Here is a 24,022-nt window from a genome sequence, read left to right as displayed (position 1 = left end):
CTCTCTCTCCTATTTCACTAACAATCTTACTTCCTCATCCAACCACTCACTTCTCTTTCTCATCTGCCCACCTCCCACCTTTCTCATACGACAGGCATCATTTGCACAAGCCATCACTACTTCCCTAAATACATCCCATTCCTCCCCCACTCCCCTTATGTCCTTTGCTCTCACCTTTTTCCAATATGCACTCAGTCTATCCTGGTACTTCCTCATGCAAGTCTCCTTCCCAAGCTCACTTACTCTCACCACTCTCTTTACCCCAACATTTTCTCTTCTTTTCTGAAAACCTCTACAAATCTTCACCTTTGCCTCCACAATCCATAAGATAATGGTCAGACATCCCTCCAGTTGCCCCTCTCAGCACATTAACATCCAAAAGTCTCTTTCATGCGCCTATCAATTAACACGTAATCCAATAACGCTCTCTGGCCATCTCTCCTACTTACATAAGTTTTTTTTTTTTTTTTTTTTTTTTTTATACTTTGTCGCTGTCTCCCGCGTTTGCGAGGTAGTGCAAGGAAACAGACGAAAGAAATGGCCCAACCCCCCCCATACACATGTACATACACACGTCCACACACGCAAATATACATACCTACACAGCTTTCCATGGTTTACCCCAGACGCTTCACATGCCTTGATTCAATCCACTGACAGCACGTCAACCCCTGTATACCACATCGCTCCAATTCACTCTATTCCTTGCCCTCCTTTCACCCTCCTGCATGTTCAGGCCCCGATCACACAAAATCCTTTTCACTCCATCTTTCCACCTCCAATTTGGTCTCCCTCTTCTCCTCGTTCCCTCCACCTCCCACACATATATCCTCTTGGTCAATCTTTCCTCACTCATTCTCTCCATGTGCCCAAACCATTTCAAAACACCCTCTTCTGCTCTCTCAACCACGCTCTTTTTATTTCCACACATCTCTCTTACCCTTACGTTACTTACTCGATCAAACCACCTCACACCACACATTGTCCTCAAACATCTCATTTCCAGCACATCCATCCTCCTGCGCACAACTCTATCCATAGCCCACGCCTCGCAACCATACAACATTGTTGGAACTACTATTCCTTCAAACATACCCATTTTTGCTTTCCGGGATAATGTTCTCGACTTCCACACATTTTTCAAGGCTCCCAAAATTTTCGCCCCCTCCCCCACCCTATGATCCACTTCCGCTTCCATGGTTCCATCCGCTGACAGATCCACTCCCAGATATCTAAAACACTTCACTTCCTCCAGCCTCTCACCATTCAAACTCACCTCCCAATTGACTTGACCCTCAACCCTACTGTACCTAATAACCTTGCTCTTATTGACATTTACTCTTAACTTTCTTCTTCCACACACTTTACCAAACTCCGTCACCAGCTTCTGCAGTTTCTCACATGAATCCGCCACCAGCGCTGTATCATCAGCGAACAACAACTGACTCACTTCCCAAGCTCTCTCATCCCCAACAGACTTCATACTTGCCCCTCTTTCCAAAACTCTTGCATTTACCTCCCTAACAACCCCATCCATAAACAAATTAAACAACCATGGAGACATCACACACCCCTGCCGCAAACCTACATTCACTGAGAACCAATCACTTTCCTCTCTTCCTACACGTACACATGCCTTACATCCTCGATAAAAACTTTTCACTGCTTCTAACAACTTGCCTCCCACACCATATATTCTTAATACCTTCCACAGAGCATCTCTATCAACTCTATCATATGCCTTCTCCAGATCCATAAATGCTACATACAAATCCATTTGCTTTTCTAAGTATTTCTCACATACATTCTTCAAAGCAAACACCTGATCCACACATCCTCTACCACTTCTGAAACCACACTGCTCTTCCCCAATCTGATGCTCTGTACATGCCTTCACCCTCTCAATCAATACCCTCCCATATAATTTACCAGGAATTCTCAACAAACTTATACCTCTGTAATTTGAGCACTCACTCTTATCCCCTTTGCCTTTGTACAATGGCACTATGCAAGCATTCCGCCAATCCTCAGGCACCTCACCATGAGTCATACATACAATAAATAACCTTACCAACCAGTCAACAATACAGTCACCCCCTTTTTTAATAAATTCCACTGCAATACCATCCAAACCTGCTGCCTTGCCGGCTTTCATCTTCCGCAAAGCTTTTACTACCTCTTCTCTGTTTACCAAATCATTTTCCCTAACCCTCTCACTTTGCACACCACCTCGACCCAAACACCCTATATCTGCCACTCTGTCATCAGACACATTCAACAAACCTTCAAAATACTCATTCCATCTCCTTCTCACATCACCACTACTTGTTATCACCTCCCCATTTACGCCCTTTACTGAAGTTCCCATTTGCTCCCTTGTCTTACGCACCCTATTTACCTCCTTCCAGAACATCTTTTTATTCTCCCTAAAATTTACTGATAGTCTCTCACCCCAACTCTCATTTGCCCTTTTTTTCACCTCTTGCACCTTTCTCTTGACCTCCTGTCTCTTTCTTTTATACTTCTCCCACTCAATTGCATTTTTTCCCTGCAAAAATTGTCCAAATGCCTCTCTCTTCTCTTTCACTAATACTCTTACTTCTTCATCCCACCACTCACTACCCTTTCTAAACAGCCCACCTCCCACTCTTCTCATGCCACAAGCATCTTTTGCGCAATCCATCACTGATTCCCTAAATACATCCCATTCCTCCCCCACTCCCCTTACTTCCATTGTTCTCACCTTTTTCCATTCTGTACACAGTCTCTCCTGATACTTCTTCACACAGGTCTCCTTCCCAAGCTCACTTACTCTCACCACCTTCTTCACCCCAACATTCACTCTTCTTTTCTGAAAACCCATACTAATCTTCACCTTAGCCTCCACAAGATAATGATCAGACATCCCTCCAGTTGCACCTCTCAGCACATTGACATCCAAAAGTCTCTCTTTCGCACGCCTGTCCATTAACACGTAATCCAATAACGCTCTCTGGCCATCTCTCCTACTTACTTAAGTATACTTATGTATATCTCGCTTTTTAAACCAGGTATTCCCAATCATCAGTCCTTTTTCAGCACATAAATCTACAAGCTCTTCACCATTTCCATTTACAACACTGAACACCCCATGCATACCAATTATTCCCTCAACTGCCACATTACTCACCTTTGCATTCAAATCACCCATCACTATAACCCGGTCTCGTGCATCAAAACCGCTAACACACTCATTTAGCTGCTCCCAAAACACTTGCCTCTCATGATCTTTCTTCTCATGCCCAGGTGCATATGCACCAATAATCACCCACCTCTCTCCATCAACTTTCAATTTTACCCATATTAATCGAGAATTTACTTTCTTACATTCTATGACATACTCCCACAACTCCTGTTTCAGGAGTATTGCTACTCCTTCCCTTGCTCTTGTCCTCTCACTAACCCCTGACTTCACTCCCCAGACATTTCCAAACCACTCTTCCCCTTTACCCTTGAGCTTCGTTTCACTCAGAGCCAAAACATCCAGGTTCCTTTCCTCAAACATACTACCTATCTCTCCTTTTTTCACATCTTGGTTACATCCACACACATTTAGGCACCCCACTCTGAGCCTTCGAGGAGGATGAGCACTCCCCGCGTGACTCCTTCTTCTGTTTCCCATTTTAGAAAGTTAATACAAGGAGGGGAGGATTTCCGGCCCCCCGCTCCCGTCCCCTCTAGTCGCTTTCTACGACACGCGAGGAATACGTGGGAAGTATTCTTTCACCCCTATCCCCATAAGTTATTTATTTATTTACTATACTTTGTCACAGTCTCCCATATTAGTGAGGTAGCATAAGGAAACAGATGAAAGAATGGCCCAACCCACCAACATACACATGTATATACATAAACACCCACACATGCACGTATACATACCTACATATTTCAACATATAAATACACATACATACACAGACATATACACATGTACATATTCATACTTGCTGCCCTCAGCCATTCCAATCACCACCCTGCCACACATGAAATGGCACCCCCTCCCCTTGTGCACACATGGGGTACCGCTTGGAAAAGACAACAAAGGCCACATTCGTGCACACTCAGTATCTAGCTGTCATGTGTAATGCTCCTAAAACACAGCTCCCTTTCCACATCCAGGCCCCACAGAACTTTCCATGGTTTACCCCAGATGCTTCACATGTCCAGGTTCAATCCATTGACAGTATGTTCACCTCAGTATACCACATTGTTCCAATTCACCCTATTCCTTGCATGCCTTTCACACTCCTGCATGTTCAGGTCCCAATCACTCAAAATCTTTTTCACTCCATCTTTCCACCTCCAATTTGGTCTCCCACTTCTCCTTGTTCCCTCCACCTCTGACACATATATCCTCTTTGTCAATCTTTCCTCACTCATTCTCTTCATGTGACCAAGCCATTTCAAGACACCCTCTTCTGCTCTCTCAACCACACTCTTTTTATTACCACACATCTCTCTTACCCTTTCATTACTACTCGATTAAACCACTTCACACCACATATTGTCCTAAAATATTTCATTTTCAGCATATCCACCCTCCTCTGCACAACCCTCTCTACAGCCCATGCCTCGCAACCATATAACATTGTTGGAACCACTATTCCTTCAAAAATACCCGTTTTTGCTCTTCAAGATAATGTTCTCGCCTTTCATACATTCTTCAACATTCCCAGATCCTTCACCCCCACCCCCACCCTGTGACTCACTTCTGCTTCCACGGTTCCATCTGCTGCTAAATCCACTTCCAGATATCTAAAACACTTCACTTCCTCCAGTTTTTCTCCATTGAAATGTACCTAATAACATTGCTCTTATTCACATTTACTCTGAGCTTTCTTATTCCATACACTTTACCAAAATCAGTCACCAGCTTCTGCATTTTTCTCACCAGAAGCAGCACCAGCGCTGTATCATCAGCGAACAACAACTGACTTACTTCTCAAACCCTCTCGTTCACAACAGACGGCATACTCGCCCCTCTCTCTAAAACTCTTGCATTCACCTCCTTAACAAACCCATCCATAAACAAATTAAACAACAATGAAGACATCACGCACCCCTGCCACAAACCAACATTCACTAGGAACCAATCACTTTCCTCTGTTTCTGCTCATACACATGCCTTACATCCTTGATAATAACTTTTCAGTGCTTCTAGCAACTTGCCTCCCATACCATATACTCTTAATACCTTCCATAAACATCTCTATCAACTCTATCATATGCCTTCTCCAGATCCATATATGCTACATGCTACGTGCCATAGAAGGCGACTAAAGGGGAAGGGAGCAGGGGACTAGAAAACCCTCCCCTCCTTGTATTTTAACTTTCTAAAAGGGGAAGCAGAAAAAGGAGCCACGCCGGGAGTGCTCATCCTCCTCGAAGGCTCAGATTGGGGTGTCTAAATGTGTGTGGATGTAACCAAGATGAGAAAAAAGGAGAGATAGGTAGTATGTTTGAGGAAAGGAACCTGGATGTTTTGGCTCTTGAGTGAAACGAAGCTCAAGGGTAATGGGGAAGAGTGGTTTGGGAATGTCTTGGGAGTAAAGTCAGGGGCTAGCAAGAGGACAAGAGCAAGGGAAGGAGTAGCACTACTCCTGAAACAGGAGTTGTGGGAGTATGTGATAGAGTGTACGAAAGTAAACTCTAGATTGATATGGGTAAAACTGAAAGTGGATGGAGAGAGATGGGTGATTATTGGTGCATATGCACTTGGGCATAAGAAAGCTCATGAGAGGCAAGTGTTTTGGGAGCAGATGAGTCAGTGTGCAAATAGTTTTGAAGCACGAGACCGGGTTATAGTGATGGGTGATTTGAATGCAAAGATGAGTAATGTGGCAGTTGAGGGAATAATTGGTGTATATGGGGTGTTCAGTGTTGTAAATGGAAATGGTGAAGAGCTTGTAGATTTATGTGCTGAAAAAGGACTGGTGATCGGGAATACCTGGTTTAAAAAGAGAGATATAAGTATACGTATGTAAGTAGGAGAGATGGCCAGAGAGCGTTATTGGATTACATGTTAATTGATAGGTGCATGAAAGAGAGACTTTTGGATGCTAATGTGCTGAGAGGTGCAACTGGAGGGATGTCTGATCATTATCTTGTGGAGGCGAAAATGAAGATTTGTATGGGTTTTCAGAAAAGAAGAGAGAATGTTGGGGTGAAGAGAGTGGTGAGAGTAAGTGAGCTTGCAAAGGAGACTTGTGTGAGGAAGTACCAGGAGAGACTGAGCACAGAATGGAAAAAGATGAGAACAAAGGACATAAGGAGAATGGGGGAGGAATGGGATGTATTTAGGTAAGCAGTGATGGCTTGCGCAAAAGATGCTTGTAGCATGAGAAGCGTGGGAGGTGGGCAGATTAGAAAGGGTAGTGAGTGGTGGGATGAAGAAGTAAGATTATTGGTGAAAGATAAGAGAGAGGCATTTGGAAAATTTTTGCAGGGAAAAAATGCAAATGACTGGGAGGTGTATAAAAGAAAGAGGCAGGAGGTCAAGAGAAAGGTGCCGGAGGTGAAAAGGGGGGCAAATGAGAGTTGGGGTGAGAGAGTATCATTAAATTTTAGGGAAAATAAAAAGATGTTTTGGAAGGAGGTAAATAAAGTGCGTAAGACAAAGGAACAAATGGGAACATTAGTGAAGGGGGTTAATGGAGAGGTGATAACAAGTAGTGGTGATGTGAGAAGGAGATGGAGTGAGTATTTTGAAGGTTTGTTGAATGTATTTGATGATAGAGTGGCAGATATAGGGTGTTTTGGTCGAGGTGGTTTTGTGCAAAGTGAGAGGGTTAGGGAGAATGATTTGGTAAAAAGAGAGGAGGTAGTAAAAGCTTTGCGGAAGATAAAAGCCAGCTAGGTAGCGGGTTTGGATGGTATTGCAGTGGAATTTATTAAAAAGGGGGTTACTGTATTGTTGACTCATTGGTAAGGTTATCTAATGTATGTATGACTCATGGTGAGGTACCTGAGGATTGGTGGAATGCTTGCATAGTGCCATTGTACAAAGGCAAAGGGGGTAAAAGTGAGTGCTCAAATTACAGAGGTATAAGTCTGTTGAGTATTCCTGGGAAATTATATGGCATGGTATTGATTGTGAGGATGAAGGCATGTACAGAGCATCAGATTGGAGAAGAGCAGTGTGGTTTCAGAAGTGGTAGAGGATGCATGGATCAGGCATTTGCTTTGAAGAATGTATGTGAGAAATACTTAGAAAAGCAAATAGATTTGTATGTATCATTTATGGATCTGGAGAAGGCATATGATAGAGTTGATAGAGATGCTATGTGGAAGGTATCAAAAATATATGGTGTGGGAGGCAAGTTGCTAGAAGCAGTGAAAAGTTTTCATCGAAGATGTAAGGCATGTGTACATGTAGGAAGAGAGAAAAGTGACTGGTTCTCAGTGAATGTTGGTTTGCAGCATGGGTGCGTGATGTCTCCATGGTTGTTTAATTTGTTTATGGAAGGGGTTGTTAGGAAGGTGAATGCAAGAGTTTTGGAAAGAGGGGCAAGTATGCAGTCTGTTGTGGATGAGAAAGCTTGGGAAGTGAGTCAGTTGTTGTTCGCTGATGATACAGCGCTGGTGGGTGATTCGAGTGAGAAACTGCAGAAGCTGGTGACTGAGTTTGGTAAAGTGTGTGAAAGAAAAAAGCCGAGAGTAAATGTGAATAAGAGCAAGGTTATTAGGTACAGTAGGGTTGAGGGACAAGTCAATTGAGAGGTAAGTTTGAAAGGAGAAAAACTGGAGGAAGTGAAGTGTTTTAGATATTTGGGAGTGGATTTGGCAGGGGATGGAACCATGGAAGCGGAAGTGAATCATAGGGTGGGGGAGGGGGCGAAAGTTTTGGGAGCGTTGAAAAATGTGTGGAAGTCGAGAACATTGTCTTGGAAAGCAAAAATGGGTATGTTTGAAGGAATAGTGGTTCCAACATTGCTATATGGTTGCAAGGCGTGGGCTATAGATAGAGTTGTGTGGAGGAAGGTGGATGTGCTGGAAATGAGATGTTTGAGGACAATATGTGGTGTGAGGTGGTTTGATCGAGTATGTAATGAAAGGGTAAGAGAGTTGTGTGGTAATAAAAAGAGTGTGGTTGAGAGGGCAGAAGAGGGTGTGTTGAAATGGTTTGGTCACATGGAGAAAATGAGTGAGGAAACTGACAAAGAGGATATATGTGTCAGAGGTGGAGGGAGCGAGGAGAAGTGGGAGACCAAACTGGACGTGGAAAGATGGAGTGAAAAAGATTTTGAGTGATCGAGGCCTGAACATGTAGGAGGGTGAAAGGCGTGCAAGAAACAGAGTGAATTGGAACGATGTGGTATATCAGGGTCGACATGCTGTCAATGAATTGAACCAGGGCATGTGAAGCGTCTGGGGTAAACCATGGAAAGTTTTGTGGGGCCTGGATGTGGAAAGGGAGCTGTGGTTTTGGTGCATTATACATGACAGCTAGAGACTGAGTGTGAACGAATGTGGCCTTTGTTTTTTCCTAGTGCTACTATGCGCACATGCTTGGGGAGGGGGTTGTCACTTCATGTGTGGCAGGTGGTGACGGGAATGAATAAGGCAGACAGTATGAATTATGTACATGTGTATATATGCATATGAATGTGTGTGTATATATATATGTATACGTTGAGATGTATAGGTATGTAAATATGCGTTTATGGACGTGTACGTATATACATGCGTATGTGGGTGGGTTGGGCCATTCTTTTGTCTGATTCTTGCACTACCTCACTAATGCGGGAGACAGCAACAAAGTATAATAAATAAATAAATAAATATATCATACTAAATCGCAGTCTCCCACATTAGCGCAAGGAACAGTCGAAAAAATGGCCCAACCCACCCAAATACATATATATATATACATAAACGCCCACACATGCACATATACATACCTATACATTTCAACATATACATACACAGACATATACATACATACACATAGAGACATATACATACATACACATGCACACATCCATACCTGCTGCCTTCATCCATCCATTTCCATCACCACCCCGCCACACACGAAAATAGCGCCCCCCCCATTCCAGCAAGGTAGCACCAGTAAAGGACAAAAAAGGCCACATTTGTTCACATTCAGTCTCTAGCTGTCATGTGTAATGCACCAAAACCACAGCTCCCTTTCCAAATCCAGGCTCCACAGGCCTTTCCATGGTTTACCCCAAACGCTTCACATGACCTGGTTCAATCCATTGACACCAATTACGTATAATATGAATATCAAATCAAATGCCATTCCTAAAACTCTTTTATGTACCATAATCAAAACTACATGTCCTAATGCCCATGTAACAAATCAAGTTATCACCGGTAAGTTCATCCTATTTCAATGCTGTGACCATTTCAAGACTTGACTATCTTTATAATTCTAATGTTTTAAATTAATGTATACACTGTTTTTTATGTCACAATCTTATGCACCTCCTTTTTCCCTCTCATTTTCCAATCACATTCCAAGTAAAGTACAAATATAGACCTGTTTCTGGCAAATATATACTCACTGAAGTTTGTTTTCTCTTTCACCTGTGTAATCATGTATGTGCTCCCTTATGTAAGTTAACTTACAGGTAGGCTAGTTCTTACAAACATTATCTGTTCAGCTGTGCATAATAAATTCTACATAGTGTGATTGTGAATCAAAGAATATAAAGAGTTTAAAATGACTGCAACCATCCCTAAACCTAATAACATCCTACAAACCCTGATTAGCTTAAGAGATCAAACACTGCACACAGTGTCCTTTAAATTAGCAAACAATAAATTTCCCCTTCTTTTCACAAATATAGTACTACTTACCTCAGTAAATGGGTCAACAATCTTTTCTTCCGTAGTCCAATCAGTGGTACGCCATATGCGCAGACTCTTATCATCTGCCTGAGAAGTCAAGTAACGGCCAACTGGATCCCATGTCACCCCCTTCACTAAACCAGAATGCCCTCTTAAAACCCGTACTTGTTCTGAAAAATTCAGAATTGGGAACAGGAATTTTTTCAAACAGTTAAAGAGGATGCTGTTAAACAAAATCTCATACAGGATTATATGCCAGTTACATGTGTATCAATATGTGCATCATTCATAAATGATATCAGCATAAACTGTAAAGGACAGAGGAGAAAAATGTAAGTTTGAGACATGAAAAACTTTCTCTCAGAGACAGTGTTCCATGGGCCATGAGAGATGCTTTCAGATCCCCAGGGGTGAGAAACCTCTTAACCCTACTTTCTTGGGAATAAATACCTCTCACCCGTTATCAAATTGTAAAATATATAATTCAACTGAAAATAATGCTCCCAGTACAACTTGTTTCCTTACAAAACACATGTAAATTCCCATAAATAAAGAAAACACACCAAATGTAGTATTCTTTCCTACTCCCTGGTGTGGCACAACTTATATGGACCATGATGAGCCAGGCAGGTAAGCAACACAAATGTATATAATATTTTCTTTTTCCCAGGTGTGACTTCACATACAGTACTTTTGTTCAAATGAACTTTCAACATCCTCCTTTTGCACACTCTCCCAAACTCAAACTCCATTACCTGTAGTTTTTCACTCGAGTATACTACCAGAGCTGTGTCATCCACAAACAGCAAATGAAACAGCAAGCAGAGACATAATTACAGAAAGATACAGACACTGACTCATAAATGGAAGGCAAGGTAAGGTATACTGAGCATTTAACTGGGCAACCAAGAACAGTATGCTATTCATTGGAGACAAATTTCAACTACAAGATGGGGAAAATCAAGAAATCGAAAGCAATACAGAATACTACACAAACACTGACACTATCAAAAACCAGTTGAATAATGTGAACGACCTTATGGTAATAATGTCTTACAACCTAATCTTCAGTGAACACAACAAAACAATGGTTGCATCATGCAAAAGGACAGTAGGCTGGATCCTGCAGACCTTCAGGACAGGGGAAGAAAAACTAGTAATAATATTTTCTAACTGAATATTGCTGTGTTCTGACATTACCCTACATAGCCGGCAAAATTGTGGAATTAAAAAGTGTTCAGGGATCTTTCACAGCCCATTTCAATTTGGTAAAGTTTCAAAATATGCAGGAATACAGCCCATTCTAATGTGGTAATGTTACTAAATAAGTAGAAACAGTTGAATTCTCTGAGGCTATGCATCCAAGAGCCAGATGGGAGAAGTATATCATCATCTATACCTAGAAAATCCTAGAAGGTATGGTTCCCAACCTACTTTTGAAATAGCATCTTATTGACATGACAGGTATGGAAAACTTTGAAAGCTACAGGGCAATATGCACAAAAAGAGAGAGTACCTTAAACATCTGAGCTCCAAGACTCTTCAACACTTTGCCAGCTAACATCAGAAACAGCATGGGATGCACAATAAAAGGTTAAAGCATGCACTGGGCAAAAACCTACAAAGTGTGCCAGACCAGCCAGACTGTGAGGGTTATGTGGGCCTGCTGGCTAAAACTTACCAGCAGTTTGGTCAACCAACAACCCAATCCAACAGCAGAAGCACAGCCCAGGCAGTGAGGGTGAAGACCCCTAAAGACTTCATTAGGCATTCAACTGGCACCCCAACCTCAACAGACTGAAAACCCACCTCCCTCTCCAAGACCCTTATCTATCTCCCTCACCATCCCAACCATAAAGAAATTAAACTGCCATGGCGACATCACACATCACTGATGCAGACCCAAGTAGTAGGTGAAAGGCAGCCATCGACAAGGGAGGTATATTATCAACACTACCCGCCTGGGTATCAGGAATTAGTAAATGCATTTCAGTGGTTGTCAAGCTGCACTCCTCTGACACAGGTAACTCTTTCCTTTCTGCCTCATCCACATGTGAGTTGCTGGCATACTGTCCACAAATACAAAACCTCTCCTTGTTACACTTAATGACACTCAACTTACACAACTCATTCTTCATACCTCTAATCTTTCCTTGTGGTAAGCACCAAGTGCTAGCCTTGCCTTTTGGCAAAATGGTAGGAGCAGTAAATAGAATTGGAGGTACAAACATTAAACAGGAGCATTAGGTAGAAACTGCAGGAAGCATCCTTAGGTGGGAGCATTTGATAGAAGCAATAGGGTGGAGTGTTAATGAGAAATAGTCAGTAGGAATTTAGGCAGAAGCCTCTGAAAACACTATGCTAGAGTTACCCTCTGCCAGTGGCCTGGTAAGGTGAGGCATAAAAGGCTAAAAAGCAGCATTGGAGTTCACCAGTTATGGAAATTCTTTTCCCATTCTATCCCCGTGAAGAAGTTCTCAAAGGGAAAAAAGCATCAGAGAAAGAGACAAAAAGATAAGACCCATCTTCACCTGGAACCACTCACCCTCCTAAAACCCTACTCACACACACATCTTATTTCATTGATAAAAACTCATCGTTGTTTCTAGTAACTTTTCAACCACAACATATGTTCATACCTACCATCTACTAAAGGAATCTCTCTCAATCCTATCATATCCTTTCTCCAGATGCATGAACACAATAAAAAATTCCTCTTTCTATACACATTTCTCAATAACTACTTAAAAAGAAAATCCCAGTCCTACAGCCACACTGCTCCTCCCTCATCTGATGCCCTGTGCATGACACCACTCTTTCAATGACCACTCCCATACAACTTACCAGGTACACTCAACAGACTTATACCTCTGTAATTCAAGCATGGTTGAGAGTGTGGTTGAGAGAGCAGAAGAGGGTGTTTTGAAATGGTTTGGTCACATGGAGAGAATGAGTGAGGAAAGATTGACCAAGAGGATATATGTGTCAGAGGTGGAGGGAACGAGGAGAAGTGGGAGACCAAATTGGAGGGGGAAAGATGGAGTGAAAAAGATTTTGAGTGATCGGGGCCTGAACATGCAGGAGGGTGAAAGGCGTGCAAGGAATAGAGTGAATTGGAACGATGTGGTATACCGGGGTCGACGTGCTGTCAATGGACTGAACCATGGTATGTGAAGCGTCTGAGGTAAACCATGGAAAGTTCTGTGGGGCCTGGATGTGGAAAGGGAGCTGTGGTTTCAGTGCATTATTACACGACAGCTAGAGACTGAGTGTGAACGAATGGGGCCTTTGGTGTCTTTTCCTAGCGCTACCTCGCACACATGAGGGGGAGGGGGTTGTTATTCCATGTGTGGCGAGGTAGCGATGGGAACAAATAAAGGCAGACAGTATGAATTATGTACATGTGTATATATGTATATGTCTGTGTGTGTATATATATGTGTACATTGAGATGTATAGGTATGTATATTTGAGTGTGTGGACATGTATGTATATACATGTGTATGTGGGCGGGTTGGGCCATTCTTTCGTCTGTTTCCTTGCGCTACCTCGCTAACACAGGAGACAGCGACAAAGCAAAATATATATAAATAAATAATTCGAGCATCACTTTTCTTCACCTTCACCACTAAAGAGGTATTCTCCCAGTCATTACATATTCAACCTTCAACCCTATATAAACTGAAAATCCTGATGAAACAATGCTCTCCCTTTCAAAAGTAATTCAACAGCACCCCTACCCACTCCAGCAGCTTTACCACACTTTATCTCATACAAAACTTTCAGCATTTCTCTTCTCAACATACTATTTCACATGACAGTTTCATAAGCCAAACACTATATATCTGCCATCACATAATCGAACACATTCAAAAGTCCTTCAAATCACTCCATATCCTCTTTACACCTTCCTTAACCCCTAACTGTTCTCTTGTTCTAAAGTTTTTAATATTTCCTGAAATGGCACAGGCAAAAAAAATGCCCTAATCAAATCCATCTCATTAACTCTCTCTCTCTCTCTCTCTCTCTCTCTCTCTCTCTCTCTCTCTCTCTCTCTCTCTCTCTCTCTCTCTCTTATTATTCCTGGGAAATCATATGGGAGGGTATTGATTGAGAGGGTAAAAGAATGTACATAGCAGCAGATTGGGAAAGAGCAGTGTGGTTTCAGAAGTGGTACAGGATGTGTGGATCAGGTGTTTGCTTTGAAGAATGTATGTGAGAAATACTTAGAAAAACAGATGGATTTGTATGTAGCATTTAAGGATCTGGAGAATGCATACGAGAGGGGTTGATAGAAATGCTTTCTGGAAGGCTTTAAGAGCATATGGTGTGGGAGGTAAATTGCTGGAAGCAGTGAAGTTTTTACCAAAGATGTTCGACGTGTACGAGTAGGAAGAGAGGAAACGGATTGGTTCCCAGTGAATGTCAGTTTGCAGCAGGGGTGTGTGATATCTCCATAGTTTTTAATTTCTTTATGGATGGGGTGGTTAGGGAGGTAAATGCAAGAGTTTTGGAGAGAGGGGCAAGTATGCAGTCTGCTTGGGAAGTGAGTCAGTTGTTGTTCGCTGATGATACAGTGCTAGTGGCTGATTCAGGTGAGAAACTACAGAGGTTGGTGATGCAGTGTGTGAACAGAGAAAGTTGAGAGTAAATGTGAATAAGAGCCCAGTTATCAGGTTCAGTAGGGTTGAGGGTCAAGTTAATTGGGAGGTAAGTTTGAATGGAGAAAAACTGGAGGAAATGAAGTGTTTTAGATATCTGGGAGTGAGTCGGAGGGTTGGGGAGGGGGCGAAGGCTCTGGGAGCATTGAAGAATGTTTGGAAGTTGAAAACGTTATCTCGGATAGCAAAAATGGGTATGTTTGAAGGAATAGTGGTTCCAACAATGTCGTATGGGTGCGAGGCATGGGCTGTGGGGAGGGGAGATGTGTTGGAAATGAAATGTCTGAGGACAATATGTGGTGTGAGGTGGTTTGATTAAGTAATGAAAGGGTAAGAAAGATGTGTAATAATAAAAAGAGTGTGGTTAAGAGAGCAGAAGAGGATGTGTTGAAATGTTTTGGTCGCACGGAGAGACTAATTGAGGAAAGATTGACAAAGATGATATATGTGACAGAGGTAGAGGGAGCAAGGAAAAGCGGGAGACCAAATTGCTCTCTTTTTCACCTCTTGCACGTTTCTCTTGACCTTCTGCCTCTTTCTTTTATACATCTCAGAGTCTTTTGCACTACTTCCCTACAAAATTCATCAATGCGGGAGACAGTGACAAAGTATAATAAAAAATTTTTTTTTCTTTTTTTTTTTTTGCTTTGTCGCTGTCTCCTGCGTTTGCGAGGTAGCGCAAGGAAACAGACTAAAGAAATGGCCCAACCCATCCCCATACTCATGTATATACATACGTCCACACACGCAAATATACATACCTACACAGCTTTCCATGGTTTACGTAACCCAGACGCTTCACATGCCCTGATTCAACCCACTGACAGCACGTCAACCCCGGTATACCACATCGATCCAATTCACTCTATTCTTTGCCCTCCTTTCACCCTCCTGCATGTTCAGGCCCCGATCACACAAAATCTTTTTCACTCCATCTTTCCACCTCCAATTTGGTCTCCCACTTCTCCTCGTTCCCTCCACCTCCGACACATATATCCTCTTGGTCAATCTTTCCTCACTCATTCTCTCCATGTGCCCAAACCATTTCAAAACACCCTCTTCTGCTCTCTCAACCACGCTCTTTTTATTCCCACACATCTCTCTCACCCTTACGTTACTTACTCGATCAAACCACCTCACACCACACATTGTCCTCAAACATCTCATTTCCAGCACATCCATCCTCCTGCGCACAACTCTATCCATAGCCCATGCCTCGCAACCATACAACATTGTTGGAACCACTATTCCTTCAAACATACCCATTTTTGCTTTCCGAGATAATGTTCTCGACTTCCACGCATTCTTCAAGGCTCCCAGAATTTTCGCCCCCTCCCCCACCCTATGATCCACTTCCGCTTCCATGGTTCCATCCGCTGCCAGATCCACTCCCAGATATCTAAAACACTTCACTTCCTCCAGTTTTTCTCCACTCAAACTTACCTCCCAATTGACTTGACCCCCAACCCTACTGTACCTAATAACCTTGCTCTTACTCACATTCACTCTTAACTTTCTTCTTTCACACACTTGACCAAACTCAGTCACCAGCTTCTGCAGTTTCTCACATGAATCAGCACCAGCGCTGTATCATCAGCGAACAACAACTGACTCACTTCCCAAGCTCTCTCATCCCCAACAGACTTCATACTTGCCCCTCTTTCCAAAACTCTTGCATTCACCTCCCTAACAACCCCATCCATAAACAAATTAAACAACCATGGAAACATCACACACCCCTGCCGCAAACCTACATTCACTGAGAACCAATCACTTTCCTCTCTTCCTACACGTACACATGCCTTACAACCTCGATAAAAACTTTTCACCGCTTCTAACAACTTGCCTTCCACACCATATATTCTTAATACCTTCCACAGAGCATCTCTATCAACTCTATCATATGCCTTCTCCAGATCCATAAATGCTACACACAAATCCATTTGCTTTTCTAAGTATTTCTCACATACATTCTTCAAAGCAAACACCTGATCCACACATCCTCTACCACTTCTGAAACCACACTGCTCTTCCCCAATCTGATGCTCTGTACATGCCTTCACCCTCTCAATCAATACCCTCCCATACAATTTACCAGGAATAGTCAACAAACTTATACCTCTGTAATTTGAGCACTCACTCTTATCCCCTTTGCCCTTGTACAATGGCACTATGCATGCATTCCGCCAATCCTCAGGCACCTCACTATGAGTCATACATACATTAAATAACCTTACCAACCAGTCAACAATACAGTCACCCCCCTTTTTAATAAATTCCACTGCAATACCATCCAAACCTGCTGCCTTGCCGGCTTTCATCTTCCGCAAAGCTTTTACTACCTCTTCTCTGTTTACCAAATCATTTTCCCTAACCCTCTCACTTTGCACACCACCTCGACCAAAACACCCTATATCTGCCACTCTATCATCAAACACATTCAACAAACCTTCAAAATACTCACTCCATCTCCTTCTCACATCACCACTACTTGTTATCACCTCCCCATTTGCGCCCTTCACTGAAGTTCCCATTTGCTCCCTTGTCTTATGCACTTTATTTACCTCCTTCCAGAACATCTTTTTATTCTCCCTAAAATTTAATGATACTCTCTCACCCCAACTCTCATTTGCCCTCTTTTCACCTCTTGCTATTATTATTTATTTGATTATCATACTTTGTCGCTGTCTCCCACGTTAGTGAGGTAGTGCAAAGAAACAGACGAAAGAATGGCCCAACCCACCCACATACACATGTATATACATAGACAACCACACACGCACATATGCATAGCTATACATTTCAACTTATATATACATATACATACACAGATATATACATATATACTTTTTTTTTTGCCGCTGTCTCCCATGCCTGCGAGGTAGCGCAAGGAAACAGACGAAAGAAATAGCCCAACCCACCCCCACACACATGCACACACACACGTCCACACACGCAAACAAACACACCCACACATCCCAACGTACACACATATATACATACACAAACACACACATATACACACATGCACACAATTCACACTGTCTGCCCCTACTCACCTCCATCGCCACCCCGCCACACACGGAATAACATCCCCCTCCCCCCTCATGTGCGCGAGGCAGCGCCAGGAAAAGACAACACATGCATATATTCATACTTGCTGCCTTCATCCATTCCCGTCGCCACCCCGCCACACATGAAATGCCAGCCCTCCCTCCCCCAGTGTGTGTGCGAGGTAGCACTAGGAAAAGACAACAAAGGCCACATTCGTTCACACTCAGTCTCTAGCCGTAATGTGTGATGTACCAAAACCACAGCTCCCTTTCCACATCTAGGCCCCACAAAACTTTCCACGGTTTACCCCAGATGCTTCACATGCCCTGGTTCAATCCACTGACGGCATGTCGACCACAGTATACCACATCGTTCCAATTCACTCTATTTCTTGCATGCCTTTCACCTTCCGGCATGTTCAGGCCCCGATCGCTCAAAATCTTTTTCACTCCATCCTTCCACCTCCAATTTGTCTCCCACTTCTCTTTCCCTCCACCTCTGACACATATATCCTCTATGTCAATCTTTCCTCACTCATTCTCTCCATGTGACCAAACCATTTCAATACACCCTCTTCTGTTCTTCAACCACACTCTTTTTATTACCACACATCTCTCTTACCTTTCCATTACTTAATCGATCAAACCACCTCACACCAAATATTGTCCTCAAACATTTCATTTACAACACATCCATCCTCCTCCACACAACTCTATTTATAGTCCATTCCTCACAACAATATAACATTGTTGGAACCACTATTCCTTAAAACATACCCATTTTTGCCCTTCGGGAGCCTTCCACACATTCTTCAACGCTCCCAGAACCTTCGCCTCCTCCCCACCCTGTGACTCACTTCCACTTCCAGGGTTCCATCCACTGCTAAAGAATGTGTGTGAGAAATACTTAGAAAAACAGATGGATCTGTATGTAGCATTTATGGATCTGGAAAAGGCATAGGATAGGGTTGACAGAGATGCTTTGTGGAAGGTCTTAAGAGTATATGATGTGGGAGGTAAGCTGCCAGAAGCAGTGGAATGTTTTTACCAAGGATGTAACGCAAGTCTACAAGTAGGAAGAGAGGAGAAGTGATTGGTTCCCAGTGACCGTCAGTCTGTGGCAGGGTCATGTGATGTTCCAATAGTTGTTTAATTTGTTTATGGATGGGGTGGCTAGGGAGGTAAATGCAAGAGTTTTGGAGAGAAGGGCCAGTATGCAGTCTCCTGGGGATGAGAGTCAGTTGTTGTTTGCCGATGATAGAGCACTGGTGGCTGATCTAAGTGAGAAACTGTAGAAGTTGGTGACTGAGTTTGGAAAAGTGTGTGAAAAGAGAAAGTTGAGAGTAAACGTGAATAGGGTTGAGGGACAAGTTAATTAGGATGTAAGTTTAAATGGAGAAAAACTGGAGGAAATGAAGTGTTTCAGATATCTAGTAGTGGACTTAGCAGCGAGTGGAACCATGGAAGCAGAAATGAGTCAGTTCTGGGAGCAGTGAAGAATGTCCGGAAGGAGAGAATGTTATCTTCGAGAACAGAAATAGTTATGTTTGCGCCAGGAAAACCGACAAAAAAGGCCACATTCGTTCAGTCTCTAGCTATCATGTGTAATGCACCGAAACCACAGCTCCCTGTCCACATCCGGGGCCCACAGACCTTTCCATGATTTACCCCAGACCCAGACATTTCATATGCCCTGCTTCAGACTACTGAGAGCACCTTGACCCCAGTATACCACATCATTCCAATTCACTATTCCTTGCACACCTCTCACCCTCCTGCATGTTCAGGCCCTGATTGCTCAAAATCTTTTACACTCCGCCCTTCCACCTCCAATCTGGTTTCCCCCTTTTCCTTATTCCCTCCACCTTTTGTATAGTATGCTAAACCTATTGTAAGTGGAGAGTTCATTGCTAGTAGGTTGTTCGGTAATGCGGCAACAAGTTTTTGTCACAAGATGGAAGGTGGAAGTATCTTCCAACTTCATCCCAACGGTTGCTATCCTACTATCTATGCTATCTACCTTAGACTTGTGTCTGTTTTTTGTATCGCGACTGATTTCACCACCAAGAACCCAGCTTCCTCTTTCCACCCTTTCATCCTAACATCTAGTTTCTTCAACACTTCGCTGTTTTTCCTAACACCTACCGAAAGCCTATCAAACACTCTGCAAAACATAAGGTGAGATGCCTGATGATTGGCAGAATAACCATATAGTGCCAATGTATAAAGACAAGGGGTTAAAAAGCAATTGCTCGAATTACAGAAGTAAAAGCATGCTGTGCGTAACTGATAGTTGCAAGGGACATTGGTGACTGAGAGTATTGGAATGAGGAGGAACAATGTGGCTTCAGGAATGGAAGAGGACATGAAGATCTGGTGTTTACTTTGAATATGTGTAAGAAATACTGAAGAGAAACAGAAAGATTTGTATGTGGCATTTGTGGATCTGGAGAGAATGTATGGGAGGATTCATACAGATGCTTTGTAGGTGATGTTATAAATATATGGCATAGGAAGAAAGCTATCAAAAGCAGTTACGTGCTTTCATCAAGAAGGTAAGGTAAGGCATGTGTGAGAGCAGAAGAGGAGGGTGAGTGTTTCCAGATGATGGTGGGTCTACAGCAAGGGTGAGTGATGTCATGAGACATTACTGTTTAACCTGTTTAACCTGTTTATGGATGAGTGGTGCGTGAGATACGTGAGGTGGTTCTGAAGGAACAGATGGGGATGCAATCAGTTGCAGGTTGGGGTGTAGATGAGTCAGTTGCTCTTTACAAATGAGATGGTTCTGGCGGCACACATGTGAGAAACTGAAGAAGATAGTGTGTGAAAGGAGGAAGTTCAGAATCAATGTGATTCAAAGTAAGGTATTCTACATTCTCAAGTATCAGCAATCTCTACTGACCATCAATTTAAGAATTTCTGCCAAAATATCCTTCATTTATTAAATATCTCATAGAACAGTCAACCTGAGTTTTCAGAGGCACAAGAACACTGAAGTGACTGAGAGCTGACTACTAATCAAATGATAAAACTCAGACACAACCAGAGTAAACCATTTACAATTGTAAGCAAACCATACCAGTTGCAACTTTTACATACAGTGTGTTATAATCTTATGGGCCCATATTCAGAATTTTTTGTGGGCTGTGGCAAGTGTCATTCAGAAGAACAAACTTCCTAATGCAGTTATAGATAAAATATACACCTGTATTGCCATTATGGATGAAACAGTGATCATACCTTATCCGTATTATGGTGGAAGTACAATATCCTTAACTGCATGGGTAAGCATGGTTGATAAACTAAATGTTACATCATTTGCTGGTGGTCACCAAACAAAACCTTAAATTTTTACTATAGACACTTTTGGGATGCCAGAACAGAAAGATAATACAGATATTATACCTAAACCAAAAATACAGTTGTACTTTGGCAAAACTTGCTGTCTGTGGAATGGTGCGTGATACTTTCACAACCTGTCAAGGAACACTGCTTCCCGCAAAGGAAAACTACCTCCTCCCCAGCTACAGGCCTGTTTTCCTAAGTACAGTTATCAGGTAATAATTCAAATAGCAATGTTTCAATAACATTATGGTGATGTTACTGGTACGCTTTTGAATGTAAGCATAGGCTATATTCTGTCAACACTACCATAACTACTTCACTCACCACATTACTCAAACATTAGAGTATGTTAACTCAAGAATCATTCATCAAAATAATCACTGTCTGCAAGGCCCTGCATACCGCCTTCACTACCCACCAAGGAACATTGCTTCCTAACCACCAAATACGGGCCTGTTGCTTTCCTGAAGTACAGTTCTCCATTACTGTATCTATTCTATTCATATCTCTGATGCCCATTCCCTCTGATAACTCCTGTCAAGGGGATGGCCATGTTCTTACACACTTCCCATGCATACACATTTCCATGCATTTTCCCATCATTTCTCTCCCTCAAATGCTCTTCCAGTCTATTTCCCCATGTCAAAGGAGGCCTTCCTGTCACACTAACACTTTAATCATGCTATCATACGTATTCCATGTAAACTCCCCATTTCGCGTTCTTTTCACATACCCAAACCCCCTCAAATTATTACATTTCACCCACTCTACCACTTGGTAGAGTGATTGGGGCCTGAACGTGCAGGAGGGTGAAAGGTGGGCAAGGAATAGAGTGAATTGGAACGATGTGGTATACCAGGGTCGACGTGCTGTCAATGGATTGAACCAGGGCATGTGAAGCGTCTGGGGTAAACCATGGAAAGTTCTGTGGGGCCTGGATGTGGAAAGGGAGCTGTGGTTTCGGTGCATTATTACATGACAGCTAGAGACTGAGTGTGAATGATGTTGTCTTTTCCTAGCACTACCTTGCACACATGTGGGGGAGGGGGTTGTTATTTCATGTGTGGCGAGGTGGCGATGGGAATGAATATGGGCAGACAGTGTGAATCATGTATATGTGTATATATGTATATGTCTGTGTGTGTATATATATGTATACGTTAAGATGTATTGGTATGTATATTTGCATGTGTGGACGTGTATGTATATACATTTGTATGTGAGTGGGTTGGGCCATTCTTTCGTCTATTTCCTTGCGCTACCTCGCTGATGCAGGAGACAGCGACAAAGCAAAATAAATATAAAATAGAATATAAATAAGAATAACAAAACCAATATGGTAATGATAAATGTTTCAATACATTCTCAATGCATGCTTAACTGAGATATTTTTTATTGAAAAATGCATACCTGGCCATTTAGCCGTGTTCCAGATGATGACATTATTATCTATGGATGCCGAAGCCAACCAAACATCTCCCGGAGACCAAGCTACATCTAAAATGTCACCATCATGCCCACGCAGAGTTGCTACACTACGCCACGACTCAACATTCACCACATTTGACCCAAACACTGCACCACCTGTAAGAAAAATAGACCCACAGCTTAACAGTGTATGCAGTTTTTTTCATAAATAAGCCTAAGAAACTGATGAAAGCTATAACTCTGCTAAACATGAACATGGGTAAATAAAATAAGAAAACATTATATGGCCATTACTGGTTAAATGAAATCTGTGTCACATAAAGATTAGGATAAGCTTTGAATACAGCAGATAAATCTGCCTCTGCCAAATATATAAAATTCTGTGCCCTATGACTCATTCAACACAATAATGTGGTTCCCAACAATGCCAAGAGCATACTTAACGTGCAAATTATCAATGCATCACAGACTGCAAAGAAATATGCTTGAGTAACAGTGATGAGCCCTTTCACTTATTTGTTCGTCCATCTACTTTATTGAAAAGAGGAGTCCTGTTGATCACTTACAAAATATTGAGTCAGGGATTTTTCCTTCTTAAAGTCTGTCTTGTAGAGTAGATACACAACTGATTCAGGTGGCTGATTCGGGTGAGAAACTGCAGAAGTTGGTGACTGAATTTGGTAAAGTGTGTGAAAGAAGAAAGCTGAGAGTAAATGTGAGTAAGAGCAAGGTTATTAAGTTCAGTAGGGCTGAGGGACAAGTTAATTGGGAGGTAAGTTTGAATGGAGAAAAAACGGAAGAAGTGAAGTGTTTTAGATAACTGAGAGTGGATTTAGCAACGGATGGAACTAAGGGAGCGGAAGTGAGTCACAGGATGGGGGAGGGGGCAAAGGTTCTGGGAGCATTGAAGAATGTGTGGAAGGTGAAAGTGTTATCTTGGAGCAAAAATGGGCATGTTTAAAGGAACAGTGGTTCCAACAATGTTATATGGTTGCGAGGCATGGACTATAGATAGGATTTTGCAGAGGAGGGTGGATGTGTTGGAAATGAGACGTTTGAGGACAGTATGTGGTGTGCGGTGGTTTGATCGAGTAAGTAATAATAGGGTAAGAGAGATGTGTGGTAATAAAAAGAGTGTGGTTGAGAAAGCAGAAGAGGGTGTATCAAAATGGTTTGGTCACATGGAGAGATAAGTGAGGAAAAATTGACAAAGAGGATATATGTGTCAGAGGTGGAGAGAACGAGAAGAAGTGGGAGACCATATTGGAGGCAGAAGAATGGAGTGAAAAAGATTTTGAGCGATCAGGGCCTGAACATATAGGAGGGTGAAAGGTGTGCAAGGAATAGAGTGAATTGGAACGATGTGGTATACCGGGGTTGATGTGCTGTCAATGGATTGAACCAGGGCATGTGAAGCATCTGGGGTAAACCATGGAAAGATTTGTGGGGCCTGGATGTGGAAAGGATGCTGTGGTTTTGGTGCATTATACAAGACAGCTAGAGAATAAGTGTGAACAAATGTGATTGGTTCTCAGTGAATGTAGGTTTGCGGCAGGGGTGTGTGATGTCTCCATGGTTGTTTAATTTGTTTATGGATGGGGTTGTTAGGGAGGTAAATGCAAGAGTTTTGGGAAGAGGGGCAAGTATGAAGTCTGTTGGGGATGAGAGAGCTTGGGAAGTG

At 42.5% G+C, this 24,022-nt stretch overlaps 1 protein-coding gene across 2 annotated transcripts in view; it reads right to left on the bottom strand.

Moving 5' to 3' along the window:
- The window catches only part of Hira (histone cell cycle regulator-like protein), a 539,085-nt gene that overhangs the window by 353,540 nt on the left and 161,523 nt on the right, over positions 1–24,022 (bottom strand). For both annotated transcript variants that reach the window (XM_071678795.1, XM_071678796.1), the window contains exons 4-5: positions 22,324–22,497; positions 9,861–10,021 (exon numbers count right to left, since the gene is read on the bottom strand). In XM_071678795.1, the coding sequence (XP_071534896.1) occupies positions 9,861–10,021; positions 22,324–22,497 (335 nt within the window). The remainder of the gene's footprint in view (positions 1–9,860; positions 10,022–22,323; positions 22,498–24,022) is intronic.

Source organism: Panulirus ornatus, chromosome 28 (genome assembly GCF_036320965.1).
Source record: "Panulirus ornatus isolate Po-2019 chromosome 28, ASM3632096v1, whole genome shotgun sequence".
NCBI lineage: Eukaryota > Metazoa > Arthropoda > Malacostraca > Decapoda > Palinuridae > Panulirus > Panulirus ornatus.
This window is presented reverse-complemented; position numbering and strand designations above follow the sequence as displayed.